The sequence below is a fragment of the Diadema antillarum genome, unplaced genomic scaffold, assembly GCF_040938485.1.
Source record: "Diadema antillarum isolate AM-2024a unplaced genomic scaffold, OU_Dant_1.0 seq00000061_RagTag, whole genome shotgun sequence".
NCBI lineage: Eukaryota > Metazoa > Echinodermata > Echinoidea > Diadematoida > Diadematidae > Diadema > Diadema antillarum.
Genome location: NW_027271165.1, coordinates 554054 through 576856, shown reverse-complemented (window position 1 = coordinate 576856; position 22803 = coordinate 554054). Strand labels below are relative to the sequence as shown.

At 38.5% G+C, this 22803-nt stretch overlaps 1 protein-coding gene across 1 annotated transcript; it reads left to right on the top strand.

The window, feature by feature from the left end:
* Window positions 1-1657: 1657 nt before the first annotated feature.
* On the top strand, window positions 1658-18590 carry LOC139725831 (vacuolar protein-sorting-associated protein 36-like). Its single transcript, XM_071636908.1, has 13 exons — window positions 1658-1669; window positions 2475-2542; window positions 3808-3922; window positions 4677-4760; window positions 5812-5895; window positions 6633-6665; window positions 7532-7609; window positions 10871-11005; window positions 15263-15328; window positions 15712-15776; window positions 17060-17144; window positions 17661-17737; window positions 18445-18590. Exons 1-13 carry the CDS (start codon window positions 1658-1660, stop codon window positions 18542-18544), a joined length of 1002 nt encoding a protein of 333 aa, XP_071493009.1. The 3' UTR covers window positions 18545-18590.
* Window positions 18591-22803: the final 4213 nt, after the last annotated feature.

Genomic DNA, 22803 nt, shown 5'->3' with positions numbered 1-22803 from the left:
CAACACCAAAACTTTAAAAATTCATAACTTTTGCATCTATTGCCCGATTTTCCTCAAACTTTCACTGACGTGTGCTACTAATGTTACTGCTTTCACTCAATCCACATTGCTCTTTGGGTTTGCGTTCCCTTTAAACCTAGTTCAAGGAAAGTGAACATTCAGCACATAATTATGACAAATCTGTCATTTTACTATTTTGCCAATTATGTGAAACTGTCATCACACATGTCAAGACATTATACTATAGACCTATTAGGTATTAGGAGAACCATGCATTATGGCGGAGGCATACCAGTGACCATAGCGACATTTCGAGGTTTTTTTTCTTCTGAATCTATTGTTGATATTCCATTTTCACCTCATATCTTGTTTATCTCGCCTTCCTTGGTATGTGTATCGCTGTAAAGTGCCCAAGGGCAATTCTGATAATAAAATGGGACAAAGGGGCACACTAGTTTTACATATATTTTATTTTTGATTTTTGATTTTTTTTTTGATTTTTTTTTTTTTTTTTTTTTGGGGGGGGGGGGGGGGCTTGCTTGCTTGCTTGTGTTTTACACAAAGTTTAAAATAAGAAATTGTATTTACTGGGGAACCAGTGGCAACCCTGGGCCAGTGAGGCTGGACAAGGCTGATTTTTTTTTTTTTTTTTTGGTTTGTTTTTTTTTACTAGACAGAGATGGATTAAGGCCAGACTATGCAAGCACGCAAGGCCTCTCATTTATCGCACATAGTAAGTATAGTACTTATCACATAGTAAGGAGATGAAATGACTGTTGTTTTGCTATTTCAGACCCAATTTGACTATGGAATTGCCATCGTGACAACTCACAGACTCCTATGGAAGGACACAGTGCAGAGCCAGGTTAGTCTCAATACCAGACTCATGTGAATATCCCTGTTGTATCAGAATATTGGAAATTTATGCTTCATACTCTTTATATGCTGTTTGTCAGTCCACATTTGACAGCTAACAACAAACCTATCTCCTGATGAGCAAAACAAACAAACCATGAAGAAACTACATGGGCAGTTTAATAGTGCAATGTTGTGTGACTCGTGAAATGCTAAATTATGAAATGTGTGTGTGATAGTTCTGATTGTTCTTTTGTTCATTGCAGAACAAAAAACAAACTACATCATGAGATGAAAATGCTGTATGTCACAGGCTTTCAAGTTCTTCAAATAGTGAAGGATTGAAATCTGCCATACCTTTTCAAATTCTGCAGAAAAAAAAAAGCATTTTAACATGCTATTAAAAAAAAATAGACATATGGAATAATAGTATTGGTGTTATTGCTAGTTTCTTTCAGCAGAATTTTACCATAATCGGCCAGGATAGATTAGTGAGACGTATCCAGTACTTTCTTGTTGTTGAAGTGTTTAAGACTTAGTTAATTTATTTAGAAAGCTACCAATTTAGAAAACCAGATATTGAAGTGACAGTTTGTTCATCTTGCAGATTTATCACTGAATTTGGTATCTTGTTTGGCTTCTGCATCAGAAAAATCATGTTTAAGCTCCTAATGCTTTCCAAATATGTTTTTCTCAAAGATTTTGCCCATAAACTGTGGTATATTATTTGAGAAATACGGAAAGATTAAGAGGACAGAATATTCTACTCATATGTGAATGTTCCAGAGTTGTGCATTGAAATATGTCAGTTGCTGTAAATCATGGTAGCATTCCTCTTGACCATATTCCATTCTGCCTGTGGATGATGAGAACAAGACAATAGGACATCTCAATATGCCAAGGCACGGCATTTGAAAATTCATTCGTTGAATATGTTCCCACAATTTTTTAATGTAATGAATTTCTGTATTTACAGCAAATACTTATTTCTTACACACAGCATCGCTATATTGCTCTGTACAACAGGATATCCAAGATTTGTTACTCTGCGTATTTTGAATTGATTTTGCTTTGTTATTTTGCTACAGGGTCCCAAAGAATAGCAGTGTATAAACCACTGATGGGGCTACCCTGAGTAAAGAATACTGAATAGATAAATGAATAATTTTTTTTTTTAAACAATTCCGACAGACTACAGGCAGAGATTTCAAAACTCTTAACTGTTCAGCCTTCATTGCTTGCCCTTCATCATTATCTCTCTTCTCCTCTCTCTCTCTCTCTACTGTTCAGTCACATATTCAAGGTCATAATTATCTTGATTAGCTCAGTCACTATTATGTAATCATATATACCTAGTGAGGGAAGCCTCTTACAAGAACTTTTTTGGTAATTCTTCGATACTATCAACATATCTTCTTTTTTAAAATTTATGATTCAAAGTTGTTTATTCCTGTTATAACTGTGTAATTGGAAATGATATTATGATAGGAACATGAAATACAAAACATGTAACACACTGCATTTGAAAGAAACCATTTCTGACTTTTAAAACAGTGAAAGTGTTTCATAGTTGCATGCTGCATGTTGTTTCATACACCTCTGTCTTTGCTCTTTGACAGGGAGTGATAGGACTTCACCTTGGCCTTGTCATCTATGCTGAAGAAGATCCAGAAAAATCTGGTAAAAGGTAAGATCCACAAATCTTGCATACATTCCCCACCCCATACAGAACATATTTTGCTGCTGCTTGTAATGTAAAGCATGATTATTACCATGAGCATTGTGATAATCTTTGAAGTGATAACAGATTGTGATAATATTGATAATACATGTAATGATAATGATAATGACAACAATAATAATAATGATAGTAAAATTGATAGTGATCATAAAGATGGTAATGATGATAATAATTATTATAATAATAAGATGAATAAACCCCTGTAGGGATGCTGAAGAACAGGGCAGCATAAAGGGCAGCAGCACATCAATATCTAGCTTGTGTGACTACCTGTAGATCATTTGCAAGAGGATTTTTTTTTTTCACCAGGTCAATTTTAGTGAAATCCCATACTTGTAATTTTGTGGATGACAATAATGTAGAACATACTTCAACATCTCTCCCAAATAATTTTTTTTTTAGAGCTCTCATTCCCTAGAAATTCACTCCAATTTCCACACCACAAATATTCTAAATTTAGAGTTGCTTCGAGTGCATTCTATTGCAGCCTTTATTCAATCATTACTGTTTGTCAAATGTTTATCAACATGTGTTAAATGTTAAATATATTGCACGTAATATATACATGTTTTGCTATTGATCCAGGGATTGGATCCAGCATTACAACTGAAAAAAAGGCACACACAAAGAAATGTATGATGATAATGAACCTGGCACGTAATACTTACAAAGCTCCTACTACATAAGTGTCTCTGAGCGCTTATTCCATCTTTTCAGTTCTGCTAAACTTAGCAGACCCATTCTGTTGGAATTCGCTTTGCAGAAATCCATTGTGCAGTGTACACTGCTACTCCTACAAAGACAAAACCTTCTTGGCTTTACGTTCTCAATTACCTGTGTGTGCCATGTTGTAAATCTAGCATGTAGTAATGTATGTGTTGTGCTGATAGAATGTCTGCAAAGAAAACTCCAATAATCTAATGAGAACAGATGAGATTTCTACTGTACTTGCGATGCTAAAAATAAACTTTTTTCATGTAATGGTATGTAGATATATGAGAACTTCAGTAAATGAAATCTGTTCGTAGATCCGTATGACATATCAGGTGATGAATTATGAAATAGGCACTTTCTTCTTGTGATTTAAGAATTAAGAAATCAATGTTGCATAATTTCTTTATCCTGTGGCAGTGCATTTGTATGAGAATATCCTATTCTTCACCATTTCTTTCCGTTTCAATTTTTCCAATCACGTACATGTGACCTACTAGTCCCAAAGTGGTCATCCACCTCCAACCTGCCCCACCTAACAAGGCACCAGGACCAGCAATGAGCAGTGTCAACACCTACATCAGACTTTCCTTCAAAGAGGCAGGCAAGACAGAAGTAAGTACAGTCAAGCCTGTCTGTAGCCACCACTTTAGGGAGACAAAAGAAAGTGGCCATTATAGACAGGTGTTCACTATAGACATGGTCACAAACATGGCTTTTTCTTGGGAGGGAATTTTTTTTTTTTTTTTAGTGGCTGTATACAGCAGTTGGCCACTATAGACAGGTGGTTGCTAGGGCAGGTTTGACTGAAGTAGGTTTTCTCATAGGTGTGTATAATCATGATTTATGAAGTCACTGTCAATACCTTGCACTAGATATCGTCGGATGAGAATGAGAAGGGCATTGAGTTGCCACTAAAGCCATGGTTAGTGTTCGAGGCACCTTAACGCCCTTCTCATTCTCACCCAACAAAAGTAAGAAATGAGAAGTTTTCAGCCGAAACCTAACCAAACACTGGAAGTACCTATATTTTCGCGTACAGATATGTTTAGGAACAATAGCATTTTGTATGTTTCTGTCCTTTGATACGTGGCAAAGCTCCCAAACCTCCAATGTTATACAGATTTTCTTCGGGGGGTATTTTTTCCCCCCCAATCCAGTAAAGAGATGAGAAATTGATACCACATGCCAACTCACACATGTACCATGCATATAAATGTGGGGACACAGACAGAAAGAGGAACCTATACTCGTGTTTGCATACTGAAATACACCCATCTATTTGAATACTGAAATACACCCATCTATTTGCCCGTGAGCTTTCTTGCAAGTGAACACATAGTGACACCTCCCACGTGTAATTTGACAGTTTTTCAGGTGCTTGTCGGAGCAGCTGTGCCGCAGACTGTGGGAATTCATGCCTGCTGCCCAGCCAGCAAAACCCTCAGCTCAGGTAGGTGACTGGGAAATGGACTGGAAGAAAGCATACCAGATTTACATATCAAAAAGGAAGAGCATCCTAAGGGATGATCGTAATAAATACTGTAATGACCCCAGGACGTCATTTTGGAGGTTGCAGCTCGTTATTCCGAAGGCTCTGTAGTCCGAAGATTCGTTATTCCGACGGTTCATTATTCCGAATTTCATTTTCGGATTAACGAATCTCTGGAATAACGAACCTTCGAAATAACGCCACAAATGTTCGGATTAACAAACCTCTAGGTATAGGGAATTTGTGTGTTTCAGATTAACGAACCTTCGGAATAACGAACAGCACCCATTTTGGACAACAGTATACAAAGAAAATATAAAGAGAATTCCACAAAATTGAATTTTCATGAAAAGTACACATGCCATCTGCTTTGTCACTGACATACATGTATGTTAAGGGTAATATTATTCCCCCTGTTTTCTGAAAGAGGTAAGTCAGCTGCTCTTCATCATGCTAGAAAAGTGAAAATATATTGAATATCCTCTATATTTTCTTTGTTGTCCATAATGACACCATGAAGTGTAGTAGTCTCCTCATCCAGTGATGATGTCACCAAAACTTATAAAAATTCATAACTTTTTAATCAATTGTCTGATTTACCATAAACTTTCAGTGATATGCTCGACTAATTTTGCTGCTTTCACTCAATCCACATTTGTATTTGGGCTTTGGTTTCCTCTAATGAAATAAATGCATTGATTACTGCATACGCTGAATATTTCGTGAGGTTTTTATATTCATAGATTTTATGAGTCGTGTTTTGTGAATATGAAAATGCACAAAAATATTAACTCTGATCTCAAGATGAATGTGACGTGGACACAAACTTTTCTCTATTTAATACTGTACTTCACAGTCGCGATTTAACCATTCACAAGATTGTTAGGAAGTCCTGATCATTAGCACTGGGCATATACAGTAGTTGTTGTGGTCGAGAACAGATTGAAAATGAAAGTTTCAAGAACAGGAAGAGAAATATTCAGCAGAGTTTGGATGCTTTCTCTGTTTGCAGCCCCGTTCCATCCACAAAGGCATCGTGGGTATCGAGCGAAAGCTTGAGGAGAAGAGGAAAGAGACAGATCAAAATATCACCAAGGTAACGTGGTTAAAGATGTGGGTTCATGAGAGATGTTGGACATGTCTTAGAATTGAAGGTCAAGTTTTTAGACCCGATATGTCCTAAATCTATCTCTTTGAAATATATGTACATATAAATACTTTTTTTTTTGTACTTCAGAATATTTTCAAAAGTATGTAACATCATTGTAAAGTATTGTTATCTACATGTTATCAGTCAACTTAGTAATTTGTTGATACAGTTGTTTCTGCTAGATAAAGGGACAAATAATGACTCTTAAATGTTACATTCTATTAACCCCGAAGTGTATAGAAATGATAATTTTTACACCATTCATGGAGGGTATAACATCATTATGCAAGCATTGTTATCTACATGTCAAAGTTATTTTCTTTCATGTTGGTAGTGCTGATAATCTGCATATATACTGCAGCCACCTTTAACCCTCTGTCTATGGGAACCTGGTAGATGTGTAAAATCTGTAGAGATTTCACAATCAGGCAGGGAACAGGGTAAAGGATTGTCAGTGTAAGAGCATTGGACTGCTAAACATGCATCCACCACAATGGAAGTCTCCTTTCTGTCAGAGCGTAGTCAAACGAAGGGAAGACATAATTTACAGTTTGATGTTCAACCCATAAAACACTTGACTGGCATTTTGCTCTCATCTTTATACAGCCAGTAGGCCTCTGATTGCATCTGTTACACCGCTTTGTTTGTCGTATCTTGCATTTGCACCTTTCTCTTTTCAATAGGCATTTGAAGATTTGAACAAGCTCATGACCAAGGTAAGATTAAACTTAATGCAAGTTAATGGAAACAATCAATATCTGTTGTTGATGATAATTTGTTGTTCCTGTTAGAAATAAAGAAAGAGACATGTAATAAATCTCATCTGTCATATTCTAAACCTCAAGTACCTGAGGTATGTAAAACTGATAATTTATGCCCCATTTGTATTGGGTATATATTTCCAGCATTTTAAAAGAAAACAATGATTCTGTTTTGAGCTTTCAGGTGTATCGAGGATATGCATGTGTTTTAGTGCTCTACCATTTGAATTCCAGTGCTACAAACCTAAAATAGATGATTAAATTTTTGACGGCAATGTATGTGTTCTATGTAGAACAATTCCAAATGTTTACCTCTCCCTTTTGGAAATACAGAATAAATTTAAAGTGCAATGCAAGTCAGTCAAAATGAAAGTGAAACCATGGATGAATAGTGAAAAAAAAAAGATGTCAGTGTGTGTGTGTGTGTGTGTATCCATCTTGTAGAATGCATGTTTCCAAAATATACTTGAGTGTCTTGAGAATGAATCAAGCTTCTGAAATGTACTGCCAGTTTGTAGATTGATACAAGTTGTACACTTTTATTTCTGTGTACTTCTAATTTTCCCAGTTCCTCTATGTATTGGCTTCTATAGAAAATATTTCACAAATATTGTTTTTGCTCCATTTACCATTATACTTAATTTTTTTTCAGTTCTTATTGATGTGTATCCAAAATATATATCAAGTCAGTATGCATGTTATTAGACTGTATTCACGTATCCTACTTAATTGCTTTGCTCTTGAAATAAACTCTGCATCCATGCATGTATGGTCTCCTGTGTATGAATATCTCTCACCTCCGCCCACCTACTCTCATACAGGCAAAGGAGATGGTAGACCTGACAAAGGTCATCGCAAACAAGATCAAAGAAAAGCAAGGGGACATAACGGATGATGAGGTAATGTCAACAAAAAATATGTGCCATTTTATGCCTCAGAGCAAAGGTTGCCATCATTTCATCTGTCAAAATGTTTATTCTTTTATTTATTTATTTATTTTGAGTGCAAGAACTCAAACAGTTAGAATAAAAGTTTCATCAAATGTCCAGATATCAACTCCGGTCACAAAATGATAAGACAGGCCTACAATTCCCACAAGCAAAAACCAAAGCTTTCGAACGTACATTTTCATACGCTGGATCTGTTGTCTGTTGTCTACCAAAGCAACTCCACCTATGTATTGTAAAATTGGAAATTTTCGCGGTGTTGAAATGTTCGCGCATTTCGCGCAACCAGAAACAAGCGCGAAAATAAAAGCATGCGAATAATTTTGCTTGCTATATGTTCCCGTAGTTGATGTCTTGATCCCGCGGAATTAAAATCACGCGAAACTCTTCTTACCTGGCCGAGTGCGAAAAATTAGTCACACGAAAATATCCACTTTTACAGTATGTAATTCAGAAGAAATGTATAGAAGGAAACTCAAGACTGAACTGTTTCAATTGTAATTATGTTGTTCCTACACTTTGTGAATGTTGTATGTTGATGTATGTACAGTGCCTTGATCAGGTCCTGTAAAAGCGCTCAATAAGAAATAGTTGTTACCCTTGCCGATGAAAATCGGCAGGGGGTTATGTAAAGGGTTCCGTATGTTTGTTTGTTTGTTTGTTTGTTTGTTTGTTTGTCTGTTTTTTTGTTTGTTTGTTTGTTTGTTTGTTTGTTTGTTTGTGTACAAGATAACAAGAGAACGGGTAAACGGATTTGCACGAAATGTTATGGGGATGTTTGGATAATGGCAGGAAAGAATCGATTAGATTTTGGTGATAATCGGTTGACCCTTGCAAATTCTGTGTGACCTTGAAGTTTTGACCCCATGGTATAGTGACCATTCCGAAAATTTCCCGTTTCTCACTTTGCGATTTTCCGCTACCATACGAAAACATAAACTCCCCAACGATCCGACTTCGCTGCTCAAATGTTCGTAAGAATTCCGAAATTTACGTTTAGGCCTATTTGAGGGACTATGTCCTTCTAGATTTATGAAAGTTCGTTCTCCGTCATCACAAACTGGCCCGTATTTTGATGATTTTTCAAATTAACATTGATTGTTTTTTTCGTTGGAGGAGCATTTTGCTCGGTCGCAGTCACACTGCACGATATGCGTGCTCAAGGTCAATGCGTGTGCAAGGCCGCTGAAAATGCATCGCGCTCTACACTGTTGGTGCAAAATTGCACCGGGGACGTTGCGGCGCTCGTTGGTGGCCGAATACTGGTGCAGTAGACATTTGCATTCAACCCTTGCATTGAATAATTCCCGTAGACACTAATCATAGGGGTAATTGCCTAGGGGGTACGTAAATTGTGTTTTTCTTTTGCGCTTTTGTGGATACCATCAAAGATCGTACACTCATACGACCTTTGATATCATCACACTCTCGGCTTGCTATAATCAAAATATCCCGCAAGAAAACGGCGTATTTCTCGATTTTTAGCGCTTTTTCCGCGACCCGTCGCGTAGACAATACTCTTAAAACTGGACTTAATTCGCGCGCGCTTGGAAAAGTTCCGATTCTGCACTTTTGACGGTGGAATTTGGGATTTTCGATGGATTTTTGGAGGAGACTTAAGGACTTTCCTGTACGTGAATGAGTGTTAATACCGTATGTGTAATGATGTGATTTGCATGTGATGTGACTGTAGAACCAAAGATCGTACACTTCAGTGTACGATCTTTGGTAGAACTCACTGGCTGGTGATAAAGCACACTGGCAATTAAGTGGCCGAATTCTGGTAGATGACCGAATGCACATTATGTTTACTCCGACTTTGTACTTAGGCGTGGGTCTGCCGCCTTTGACGGCCCCTCTCTAGTTATTATTATTATTGTTGTTGTTGTTGCACATGTGAAATATGACAGTACAGTCAACAGACATTGTAGTTATAACAGTTTACTGATAAGACATGGAATAAAATTCAGCAAAGAGCTGAAAGTAAAGATGAAAGTGAGTGTGTCTTCAAAATTTCTGCTGCATTTGCAGTAGTGCAGAGAAATCTGATTGTTTTCATCAGACTTGGTGTATGGATATGGCATATCAAGGTATATATTCCTCACAAGGTTTAGAAAAAGTCTGATCTGAGGTACACTGAAGATAGAATATATGTGTTGCTCAGGTGTGGTCAATATTTTGTGTTTTGAACTCCTTGTTTTGCATGCAACGTTACAATAACTCCTGTAGGATCCAGTGTAATGTTTATGTAATCATTCATTCAATATTTGTTGGAAGTTCACCTCATTTGGTATCGGATCATAGTATAGTAAGGCAATAAAGTACTGAAGTGACGATGCCGTACAGTCTTTGGTTAAAGCTCAGTGCTGGTTTCTCACAAAATACCCTTGCACAAGGCTTCGGGCATTGTGTTGGAACTGGGTACAAGCACAATGGTTAGTGTGTTCACAGATATTCAGGTTATGTGAGATTGTTTATAACCAGTTTCCATGCCAACGAATGGCTATGACATCACACTACAGTACTCTATAGAGTGTGTAGATTTGTGTGAGTTACCTGACAGAGAGAGGAAATTTAGATAAAGGGAGTGGCTAATGCAAACTTGGCAAACTTGAGCAAAGTCAGACAACGATAAGAAAGATATGATTGTTTGAAAGTTATTTGATTTTCTATCATAGATTTGTGGTGATAAACTTTCTTGAGTATAAAACTGTACATTCACTTTACACATGGAAAGACCAAACTGAAATGATTTTCAAACTTTGTGAAGGATTCTACTCCATATTATTTTGCAATCAAGAGCAAGAAAAAAAAGAAGTGTTTCTTTTGAGAAAGAGTGAAGTCATGATATTCTACATAGAGCATAGGTGTTTATATGCTGACAAAGTCATTGTTGTGTGCAGATGACAAATGGAGAAATCTTGTCAGCAAACTGGTCATTGTTTGGGTGAATCATTTGAGTGTCTACCTGACAGGAGACAGAATGTAGAGGCCAGTTTATTTCCTTTTTAAACAACATAATGCATGGATAGCCAATGAAACATTGAGAAACTTTTGGATGTATAGAGTATGAAATCAATATTTTTACCTTGGCCAAATCTTGAAGATAAAGTTTCTTTTTTTCTGATATGTTTTTATGTGTCAATTTAGATAGCTAAAGCAAAAGGGGTACACTGTACTTGATAGATGTGTTGTTGATTTATCCGTGCCCAGACGGTGAAATTCAAGTCCTACCTGCTGAGTCTTGGCATAGCCAACCCCGTGACGAGGGAGACCCACGGCTCAGGGCTGAAGTACCATGAGGAACTGGCAAGGCAGCTGGCAGATGTCCTGACGTCGCCTGTAGAGGTGTGTAGAGATGTCAAAAGCTCTGCTCTCGTTTCTTTCAAATTTGCTTGTAATCTGCTATCTTCTCAGTTGTCAGCTTATAAGACTGTGTATGACGCTAGAAGCAATTGCTAGAGTACATTTACTAGTATTTGTTTTATCAATTTCTTGGAAGGCAGGATGTAAAATTCCCAGTTTGTACACATTGTACACATTACAGCCACTATTCAAATACTAGTACTGTTACTGCTACTATCAGCACTACTACCTGTACTGCTACTACTTCTCCTACTACTACTACTACAGTACTCTCCACATAATTGGGTAGGCTCGGGCAGAGTGTTTCTTACCCGATTAAGCGGAGTACCCTATTAAAAGAAACCTGTACTGACATTTTCTACTTGTCTGATAATTCTAATCTACATTTTTTGATGCCTACAACTGGAAAGAGAGGATTCTAAAACCCAGGATAAGCCTGTAATGATTTTTTGAAAAAAATGAAAACGAGCAAGCCAAGGAACGATCCACAAAATTTGGCATACGTCACAGGTGCCAACCTCCGACTTTAGCAAAACGAACTAGAAAAGTTCTACACATGTCAATTTACTGATGAAATCTCACACGAAGTACTGCAAAAACTGTTATTTAGTAAGATTGCAATATGGAGCTGAAATAAACATGTTAAACAATATTTATTAATTTTTACAAGGAATCTCTTCAAAAGCTTTTTATTTAGATCAAATTTGTGGGGAATATTCCAGATATGCAAAATGAAATTGGCATCATTGTCCGAACGTGCTGCCCATAGAAAACTGTCTGTAAGTAACATTGCACTAACTATGCATTGATGATGAGCGATAATGGTTCGACATCACAGTTCAAACTATCTAACGAAGATGAGGACTGAGTGATTCTTAAAATCTAAATCCAAAAAATAGTCAACGGCAATCACGGTTTACGCCTAGTTAGAAGAAAACGGCACTCAGTACATATAGACTCTAGACTAGAACTAGGACTAGGACTAGTGAGCAGTCAAGGACCGAGAAGATTCTACTCGCCGCTCCGTCGACAGCTGTACGTGCACAGCGCTAATAACAGGCACAGCGTAAACGTTTAGTGTGCAATACATACCCCTGCTGCCAGAACTTGAAGAAAGTCCAGATGAAAGTCCAGACTCCAAGGTCTAGCGTTGCCGCTAGAGGCCCTTGTGCTGCAGGCCCTGTTGTTTCTGTGCTGAATTTTGCAGGTAAGGTATCTGCTTTATGGATTTTCAATGTTTTTGTGGTCGAGATAAATCTCATGGTGGTCGTATTAACACCAAGGACTAACTTAGATCTAGTTTTAGTAGGACCCATACCTCGGAAGAGTGGCCCGACCACGTAGATACAAACAGTGCCACCGCTTCGCGATCCAAGCGCTGGTGTAGGCATAGTGCTAGAGTACTTCCGTATCCATGTAGATATCTCAAAATTCACCCAACCAAATTGCACCAAAATCACAAGAAGTATTTTATGACTCATGTCCACTTGCTCACGCTAATTGGAACCAAATGGCAAGTTGAGAAGCGTAAGTGAAGTTGTCGACTTTCCTGTCGTCGCTAAAAACAATTTGCTCGGTACGACTAAACGAGTGATCGCGGCGTAGTAGCCCTACTTGCCTGCGCACGCACAGACTGAAGTTAGCCATCTAATATCATGAGACAAATCTTTCAAGTAATCGGGAGCAAAAAATCAATTTATAAATTATTTGAGCTAAGTTGAATGAAAAATAAAGTTCATAAATCACACAAATCGCTAAAATCATGACATTTTTAAATGTAGTTCCCGCATAAATTCCCCGTTCGCACAGCACTAGTCGGCTAACTTCAGTTCTAGATTGTGCATATCGCGTTTACCAAGATCTCTCGCGAAGAGTGAGTTTTTTTTTTTAGTGACAACTTGAAATTCAGCGTCAATATTGATACTTCTTGATTACCGATTTCGTTTAAATATAATACGGTATTTTGAAATATGCTCAGAAGTATATCCTGTAATTTTGGTGCGATTTGGTTCAGCGAAATTTGAGACAGCTGCATGGATAGGACAGTACACAAGTGCCGCCTGCTAGCTAAATTGGGCCTAAGCGTCGTCTGCTACTCGGCACGATTTAACGCACGCGTATGCGAGGGCTTGTAATCAGTGAAACATTTGGCACCTGTGACATCACGACATCCGGGCTCGTCAGCTCATTAGCATAATTCTCGCCCAAAAATTTTGATTTTCAACATGAAATTACGGACTAAATCGTTATGAAATTTTGATTCTGTTTGCACAGCTAGGTCTTTTAGAATTAAAAGAACAACATATAAAAAAATATAAAACCGGTACAATGCCCTTTTAACAGAAGAACACGTGTCTCATTCACAATGGACACACACAATGTGTATTCATATGCATTGTACACTGCACCAAGCACCTACACTGTACAAGTGTATGCTTAACACGCGTACTTGCATTGCACATTATACATATCTTACATGTGCTCAGTCACCAGCAATAATTTACACTTTTTTTATGGACAAATATGTCTTCAAAAAACTTTGTCGTTTGACGTATAGAGTCCTCGCTAACACGCATGTGTTTTCCGAAATGAACACGTCTCTTTGCGTGCACTAGTAACGTAGAACGTCGGGTTACTTTTCGAGAATTGACTGGGGAAAAGCAAAATTATGAAGCTGGTGCATGGCCTGATTTTCGTTGTAAAATTTTCGTATTGTGAATGTTGTTGCGGAGCAAGGGAGGAGCGCAAGTGTGTTCAACTCCTGTCTGTCTATGCAATTTTGAGTGCCAGCTACATGTGTAATGTTCGTTTACGTGTGGCAAGTTGGTACGTGTACATGTGTTTTCATGTTTAATCACTCCCCAAATGATCGGTTTTCTTTGTAAATTAAGCAGGGAATGCGATTAGCCGTGGAAAATTTGACATGCATGATTTCTTAAAGTGTTATATGTGATAAAATGTGGGTGTAAATTAGATTAGAAGAAAATTATTTACCCGTTTATGCAGAGAGGCAACCCGATTATCAGGTAATTTTAATGTGCATTGGAACTGACTCTGACATTACTACCCAATTAAACGGAGTACCCGTTTAAGCGATACCCGATTACGCGGAGAGTACTGTACTACTACTACTACTACTACTACTACTACTACTACTACTACTACTACTACTACTACTACTTCTACTACTACTACTACTACTAGTAACTACTACTACTACACGTGGCAACCTGATTATCAGGTAATTTTAATGTTCATTGGAACTGACTCTGACATTACTACCCAATTAAACGGAGTACCCGTTTAAGCGATACCCGATTACGCGAAGAGTACTGTACTACTACTACTACTACTACTACTACTACTGCTACTACTACTACTACTTCTACTACTACTACTACTACTACTACTACTACTACTACTACTACTACTACTACTACTCCTACTACTACACGTGTACTTCTACTACAATGTACTACTACTACTCCTGGTGCTACTGCTGCTACTACTGTTGCAACTACTGCTGCTTCTACTACAGCTTGTACTTGCACTAATCTTTTCTATGCATTGCACAGCAAATCGTCATTATTGATCTCACTGTTCTCTCAATTTAGTGATATTTGATGAGATAAAAATGCTATGTAGCAACATGTCAATCCTGGTGATGCTCAGTACAGGAGAACTACTCCCAGCAAGGTCCCCTCTGTTTGTCAGAGAATTACCGGAGACGGTATCCATGTGAACATTGTCACTGAAACCATCAAGTCCTCAGGAAATATTGTTGCAGAAATCATCATCTTGTTCTTATTAAAGTGGCAACTCTTAATTTGACTAATATGTATCCTATATTGGAGAGAGATTGGATGGAACTGGTGAAATTCAGAAAATCTACAGAAAAAACAGAAATTGACAAATGTTGAACAATTTCAGATAGAAATTGGTACTTAAATCTTCTAATCTGTGTGGCCAATTCAAGAGTTTTAAAAAATGTAAGAGTTGTAAATTAGTTATTACTTCAGCAGTTTTGAAAATTCTCCAACTGAAATGAGCAATCATGTGTGGACAACAAATGGCTCACATAAAAGAAAACATCTTCTTTACATTGTGAAACACGTACAATAAATATCAAACCACAAATATTAGGCTTCTAGTGCTTGAAGGGTGAAATCCTAAGAACACTTTACCGAAGTATTGATGTGTTCATATTTCTCTTTGTTTGTGCGATCTTACACTCTGTAGGAGAATGGAGGTATGATGGCAATTACTGATGTGTACTGCAGAATAAACAGAGCTCGAGGGATGGAGGTAAGTGATTAGCTGCTCTGTGTCTGTATCAAAGGAGAATAGTCTGTAGAGAAAGATGTATCAATCTTCCTTCTATTAAAAACCGAAACTAGAGTAATACTATGAAAGTCGTGGCCATTGGGATGACAGTAAGTCAAGAGGTGAATCAAAATCATTAAACATGCTGTTGTTGTTTGAAAGTTTAATGTTGTTGGGGTTTTTTTAATTCAAAGTGGAGCTAGAACTTCTACATGTACGAAACACTGTGCTTTATCAGTCACAGAGTATTATTAGATTATCTGACTGCAGGAAGGAAAGAGAGAAAGAAGTCCTCTTTTAGTATACATGTTGCTTGTGTTCAGTCAGATGTGAGAGTAATAAATGCTGTCGTGGTCTCTTCACAGCTTCTGTCGCCAGATGACTTGATTGATGCCTGCCAGCAGTTTGAGAGGCTGCGGCTTCCACTCAGGTAATAACAACTGCTGTGATGCCCTGTCAAAAAGTATACAGGACATTCCTATTATAACGAATACAGTTATAGCAAAATTCTCATTACAACAAGGTAAAAATTAAGGTCCCAAAATTATCATCTATATTATGTTGATATACTTTGCCTATTTAAACAAATTCAAATTTAACAAAAATAAACTGCCGGTCCCCTGGACTTTGTTATCATGGAATCACCTTTATTGAATGACCCTTGTATTGTAATATCACTCTCACTTTCTTTCTATCTCTTACTCCTCCATCATCATCATTATCATCATCTGGGTTGAAATTATCCAGTTTGGTATTAAATCAGTTATATTTTTTCACCCAGTGCTGTTTCTGTCATCATAGAGTTATATCCCTCCTCTAAAGCTGTGCTAGTTTTATCAAATTCCACTGACAAATGACATTTGACAGCAGAATGATACGCATATTTGATATAATTAACAACATTTACATATATTGGAGTGAAGAGTAAGATTACTTTTGGATTCTCCTTTGAGGTCCTTGAATGTTTAGCACATCATCTAGTTACTCCAAAGAAAAGAAGAGGATCTTGTTTGTAGGGCGAATGTTTCATTTTTATCCTGAAGTTAGTCCATATGTATACCCGTCTACTATTAAACAGTGCCTCAAGTTAGGTCACAAAATGCCTTTGTCTTTTGGAGAACTCCACAGAAGAAATGTAACTATCATTAAAGAGCAGTGAAGAGCAAGTATATATCCTGGTCTGTCACTTATAATTGTGTACAGAGTGACTGAACCCAAGTTGACAATCTTTCCTTCTCAGTCAGGGCTTAAAGGTCCTCTTTACCTTTGGGAACAGTGATTTAAAAAATTTTCAAGATATGACATTTAATGCACATGTGTAGGTCTGTTGTACCACAGAACATCCTATCATATAAAATTTTCGCGATAAAGCCTAAAATACAAGGAGATATATGTGTATTTTTCTCTGTAAACCGTAACTGTAGACGGTTTAGTCTGGAAACATTTTTATTATAACTATTGTTCACATTTTGTATATTTAACAATACTTCACATCGATTTTACCGATTCAGATTTTTACAGTGGTTGTTTCTATCCCTAACTCACATTTTAGAACTATTTTAAAGCACTAATGCTAGGTTCTTGTTTCATCTGCAAATGGTAAATTATGCCTTTAAACCTGGACCTTAAACCTGAACCGAAGTTATATTTTTAAAAAGAGCATTGTCAAAAGAAGTCACATTTTGAGCATTGAGATGTATTTGCTCTTTCCAGGTTACGGAAATTCACCAGTGGTGTGATGGTGCTGGAATCTGTATCTCAGGGAGAGGAAGCCGCAATTAATGAGACAGCAGAGCTGGTGAGTACTGAACCCTTCTTCCAATATCCTTCACATTCCACCCCCTCCCCAGTACAGCTTGATATGTGCTTTCCAAATGGGCTTAACAGCTTGGTAGTTTGATATGGTATTGGACAACTGCTACTTATCGTTGAGGATGGACCATGAAAGAAGATTCGGTGTCTGTTAATCATTTGGGACACAAGTTTTAGCTCACATTACATCAGATTTGCACTCTGGTTTGTTCATTTATGAGAAGTGAAGCCTGATCCTTTTACTGGTAACTGTTGTATGTCTTGGTTTTGCTGTAAGGAACTCAAAATGAAAAGACCCTCCACAGTCTACCCCAAATTATGGGAGCTTCACTTGTGATCATGTCCTCGGTGCACTGCATGTTATGAAAAGCTGCAATATCTATTACAACATTCATGTTTAGTATATGTTCACAGATGTGTCGAAACACATTGTATCTATGATCCATGTCATTCCATATTCTTTGCCCAACTTTGTTCCTGTCCTTTTCCTTGCCTCATGAAGCTGAAAAACTTGGGTTCAATAAGTGCTGATGAACTTGCCCAAACTGCTGGAGTGTCAGTGATGTTGGCAAAAGGAAGGTGAGATGATAATTCACATACAATTGAACACAGCAACAGTGTTTCTCTACAAATCTTTGATAGGCATTTCTTGGTGAGTTGTCAAGGCCTCTAGAGGATTATGAGGAATTGCAAAACTAATCTAATGAATCAATCAAATGAAATGATACATGTGATGTAAAGTTTGTTGTAGGTCCGTGAGTTTAGAAAGCATTTAGGAAAAGTGGACAAAACTACAATGAGAGCATCATCAGCATGGACTACTCAAAGAGTGATAGGTTTTCTTATTCCCTGCAGATAATACATGTGCTTGTCTCTCACACAAATAGAGCATTCAAATGAAATGATACATCTGATGTTAAGTTTAGAAAGCATTTAGGAAAACTGGACAAAATCTGTAGTGATAACATCATTAACATGGACTACTCAAGGACTAGTAAACATACTAGGTTTTCTTATTCCCAGCTGATGATGTCTTGTGTTTATCTCTCAAGCAAGTAAACATAAATATTTGAAAATATGCATGTTCAATGATGTGATTCTCTGTAATTCCTGCAGTTTGTCGGCAGTTTTAACCCATGTCGTGTAAGCATACTGTACAGGAATCAGCTATTCACTCATTCACTTGCTGTAGTGACCACTTAGGCATATATTTGTCCTCCTGTGATGTCTCTGTGTGCTATGGTCACCTCCCTGATGGTGTCTCTTCCTTCTGTCTCCCACGGTAGACTGATGGCAGCTGAGGAGGTTGGCAAGGCGTGTCGAGACGAGTCAGTGGAGGGGCTGAGATTCTACCCCAATCTCTTCTTCAACCCACCTACCAGTTGATGAAGCATCATCGGCTCATCCCTTACATGTGATGGAAGTCTATGTTTGACTGTGTTACCCAACATTTCGTTCCTGCTTTCTACCAAATAATCTATGTATTTTCTTTGCAGCTTTGTTAATTCATATGAGAGCAACTCATACACACAGGATAAGTTCAGAGAGTGCTGCACATTATGACATTGAAGACTGCATTGATCTGTCCTCTAATATGTGCAGAATTGTTTGTCGGTGACAATGCTGCTTGTAGAGTTTGAAATATACAGGAAAGAGAGAGATAGAGTGGGATAGGTCAAGGAATCAGGAAGAGATGAGATGATGAGAGGTAGGAGGGGTTGGGCTTGAGGCTACTAGACAGGACAGAAAGAGACAAAATAATCACTCTATATGAGACTTGTGAGTCTGGGAGGAGCAGGTAAGGCGAGTGTACAATCAGCAATAAGTTGATGCTTATTGCATGCCCCTCCATCATTCACACACCGTGAGATCCTATTGCAAAACCATAGTGATTTTTTTTTCTTCCCCCTTGGTGGAGGGGGGGGGGGGGTGGAGAATGATTCACAGAAATATATTTGTAGATGTGGACAGTTCGACATCTTAAGGAAATATGAAGAAAATGAGATTAAAAGTTCATTTGATCAGAAGTGTCATTTGTAGGTGATAAGTTGAAATGGAAAGTATGACAATACCTTTTGGATTATGGAGCCATTTGTATAGTGTATCATCAGTAGATCAACACAAGACGTTATGGAGTAGTTCCGTTCCAGTTCTCAATTGACAAAGGCACTCATGTGGAAAATACTGATAGTTGATTCCGCTCTTCAGATGCTTTTTATAGGAAATTGTCACAATATTTGATTGTTCCTTGAGCCCTATGCTGAGGATATTTGAGCCCAGAATACAATGCTAGTCTTAGTGCAAAAGTTATTGTAAGTGCTTTTTGTAATAATATGTGGTAATTCTCTTATGTGTGAAATTAGTAATATACTGTATGCATCATATATTTCCTTGCAGAGTATTTTGCAAAATGGGACTTGCAAAACAATTTTACGAGAGATTCGTCATGTGATCTTGAACTGTAGTAGTGGACTAAAATTTAATTATCATCCCAGTTTAGGAGGCATTGTTTACAAAAGCTCGTCTTGGAGTTATACGCAGTGAATTTATAAACATACTAAAAAAAGGTGGTGTTATGCCCTCCTTCTTCTTAGTCATTTATTCTTTCTAGTTATTTCAAGATTGTGTGAAAAATAAGAAGCAGTCATTACATGAACAGCAACGTATGAAACTAACACAATGGACTACAGATGTATAGTCAACCTCGCTCACCTTGACGTCAAATTAGCCGAATATCACTTACCTCACAGGCAAAATGAAAGTCCCAATTGTTCCTATGGAGTTTCCATGTGTTGCGTGTCTTGCGTAGCTCGAAAAACTAACACAAAGTTCGGTTACCTCGGAGGGAAATCTAATGTCCCGATCTTTACTTATTATTTTTCCCAGCATGTCGCTCGAAGCGAAATTCAAACATCACTCAGCATTTCCAACAGCGAAGACATGTCACAAATCTTTTCACACTCGATTGTATCACAAATGAAGTATCACAAATGAACTCATGTCTCATGGGACATTTGCTCCTTAAACCTGGGCTGGGGAAACTGGGTCCATGGTAGAACCAATCATCCATAGCATGACCCACGTTTATCTTTTTCTACCTGTCGTTTTTGTTTTGTTTTGTTTGTTTGTTGTTGTTTTTTTGCACACCGTTTTAATTGACATATTCTATAAAATAGCATGTAACGTCACCTACATTGCAACTTTTTTTCTTTTAATCAAGAAAATCTAGAAATGCTCAATCAAAGCAAACATACATATACCTTCTCCTGCTGGGAAGCTGTCGTCCATGCCACTGCCGCTGGTGCCAGGAGCGCTGCTAGAAATGCTCAGCACCAACTCACGTCCTGATGTTGAGGCTTGAAGTTCACCTTCATCTTCGTCAGAGTCACTGTCATTTTCTTCGTCTGACATGATAACCTGGTCCTCTGGGTTATCTGCACCTGCCTGTGCAATGATTACAGGCTCTGGTAGACAGCCAAAAACCTAAAATGGCATCTAGCTCTTCAAACCATTTGTGAATTTCGGTGCAACGCCACTTCTTGTGCTGTGGTCCTTTAAAAGTTTATATTTTTTCTTCAGATATTTCATGCGTTTCTGTTTAGTATCAACCGATTGGTTTATACATATCTCCTTCATCTTGTCACATATCATCACGTGTGTGGCTAATTTCCTGGGACCATCCAACATATCTCTTATTGTTGATGTTGCCCATATATCCAGTAAAACTTCAGTCTCTTGATCGCTCCACTAACGTCCCTTGTCGTCTTCTTCCCGATCTTTTCTGTTCCGTTTTTTGCTGTTGCCTTTGGCATCTTCTCCGTGAGTATCGATTCCAGTAGAACATATGTTACGACAAAATTCCAACATCAAAACATACCTTATCAATGCAAGATCCAAACACACAAATCACATTTTCGAGTACCTATACTCGGGGAATGGTGCATCGATGCACCAGGAAAACCCACATGTGGATGTTTACATACACAACACGTTGCGTGCGATGACCGATGACACAGCGGAAGTGGTTTTTGACAGCAGATCTCACGCATGCGCATATTTGCCGAAAACAGGTGGGGCCTTATCAATTACGAGCACAAGGTCACTCTCCCCTCCAAATCTTGTCCCCGTACCCAAGGGGACAAGTCCCAGCGAGCATTCACGTAATGGTTTTCGAGGAGAAAGTCCCACAGGGCAGGACTTTCCCCGCGTCACGGGGACTAATGTGAACGTGGGGTGTATGATGTTCGCCACATGTATGGTGCATTGCTGTTCTCTACATTATAGTTTTCATTTTCTCAGTTTCTCATCCATATGTAACCACGTGTTCATGTCGTCAAAACAGCATAGCTAGCTAGGCACTACTCGCTGACTGTGAGTGCTGCTGGTATAGACACACGGAAGACCCGTACATAGTGGTGCGACATTGCCATCGCTCCCTGTAGCTCTAGATTTCTTGGTGAGCTACATGTACACCCACGTCGTAAGCGTAATAAAAGTTTGCAAAGATTAGAATGTGATTATCGTGTAACTGTCTGCTTGGTAAATTTAGTTTGTGTTTCGACAGGTTTCTGCACGTGACGTGTACAAGTATTATGCTAATGCATACACAGTATTCTGTAGACACTCCACATCCACACACAGTGTACATTCAGCACACATGTTCTGCAACCCCGTCTTGCACTCGATCACGTACCGTTATTTTTTTAAAATTTTTTTTTATGGTGATAGGTGATTTAAGACCCCGTTTACAGTGCGAGGCTCGGCCGCAGCCGAGTCTACCTTCATTTCAGTGTAAACGCGCAAAAGGCCAAATGCGAGGCCAAAATTGGCCTCGCATTTGGCCTCGCTCTGGAGGTGGTCTCCGCCGCGGCCGAGCCCGGCCTTTTCTCAGTGTAAACGCAAACTGGGCCAAATGCGCGGCCAATTTTAGTCTGGCTTCCAAACCCTCTGCCTGTATCTTTCGCTATTCAGGATATTAACCCCCTCAACGTCGAAAACTAGTATAGTTTAAGGTGGTTTTGTCCTGCAAAGGATTTTTTCCTTCGGCAAAGGCCTTTGCCCGAACGGCGACTTTGTCACCTTTGTCGCCACGGAATCCAGTTGGCAAAGGGTCTGAAAACCGGACAATACCAAATTGCGTTTATTTACAAGCAGAGCGCCACTACAACAAAATATTGAAAGGTTTGAATCAAAAGCGCGGCCGAGCCCAGCAGTGTAAACGGACAAAATTGCGGGGCCCGGCCTCACAATTGAGGCTGGGCTCGGCCGCAGCTCGGCCCAGCCCCGCACTGTAAACGGGGTCTAATTGTCCACCAGAAAAAAATGATGAAAGAAGAACATCGATTTTCATTCAATTCATTCATAGTCAAGTCAATTCAATTCAAATTGACAAGCATGCAAACAATCGGTAGGCACTATAACAGATACCATGTTGAACATCGATAAACGTCGGATAAGTCGAAGAAAATTTGATGTACGCGGACCTCGAAGTTCGTGTACGTCGAACCATTTTCTTCAGTCCCGACTAATTCAAGGTATGCGAGGTTGACTGTATATTGCATACATATGTACAGCAGGTGAAATGATGTGCACATAGTGCCCCACCCCCTTTCAGCTGATCTTTGGGTGCTGTGGTCGGCAATGTC

Coding starts and splice junctions, on each gene's coding strand:
- LOC139725831 (XM_071636908.1), top strand. Junction 3,923..4,676: donor AAGAGGCAGGCAAGACAGAA/GTAAGTACAGTC, acceptor GTAATTTGACAG/TTTTTCAGGTGCTTGTCGGA. Junction 17,145..17,660: donor TTAATGAGACAGCAGAGCTG/GTGAGTACTGAA, acceptor TGCCTCATGAAG/CTGAAAAACTTGGGTTCAAT.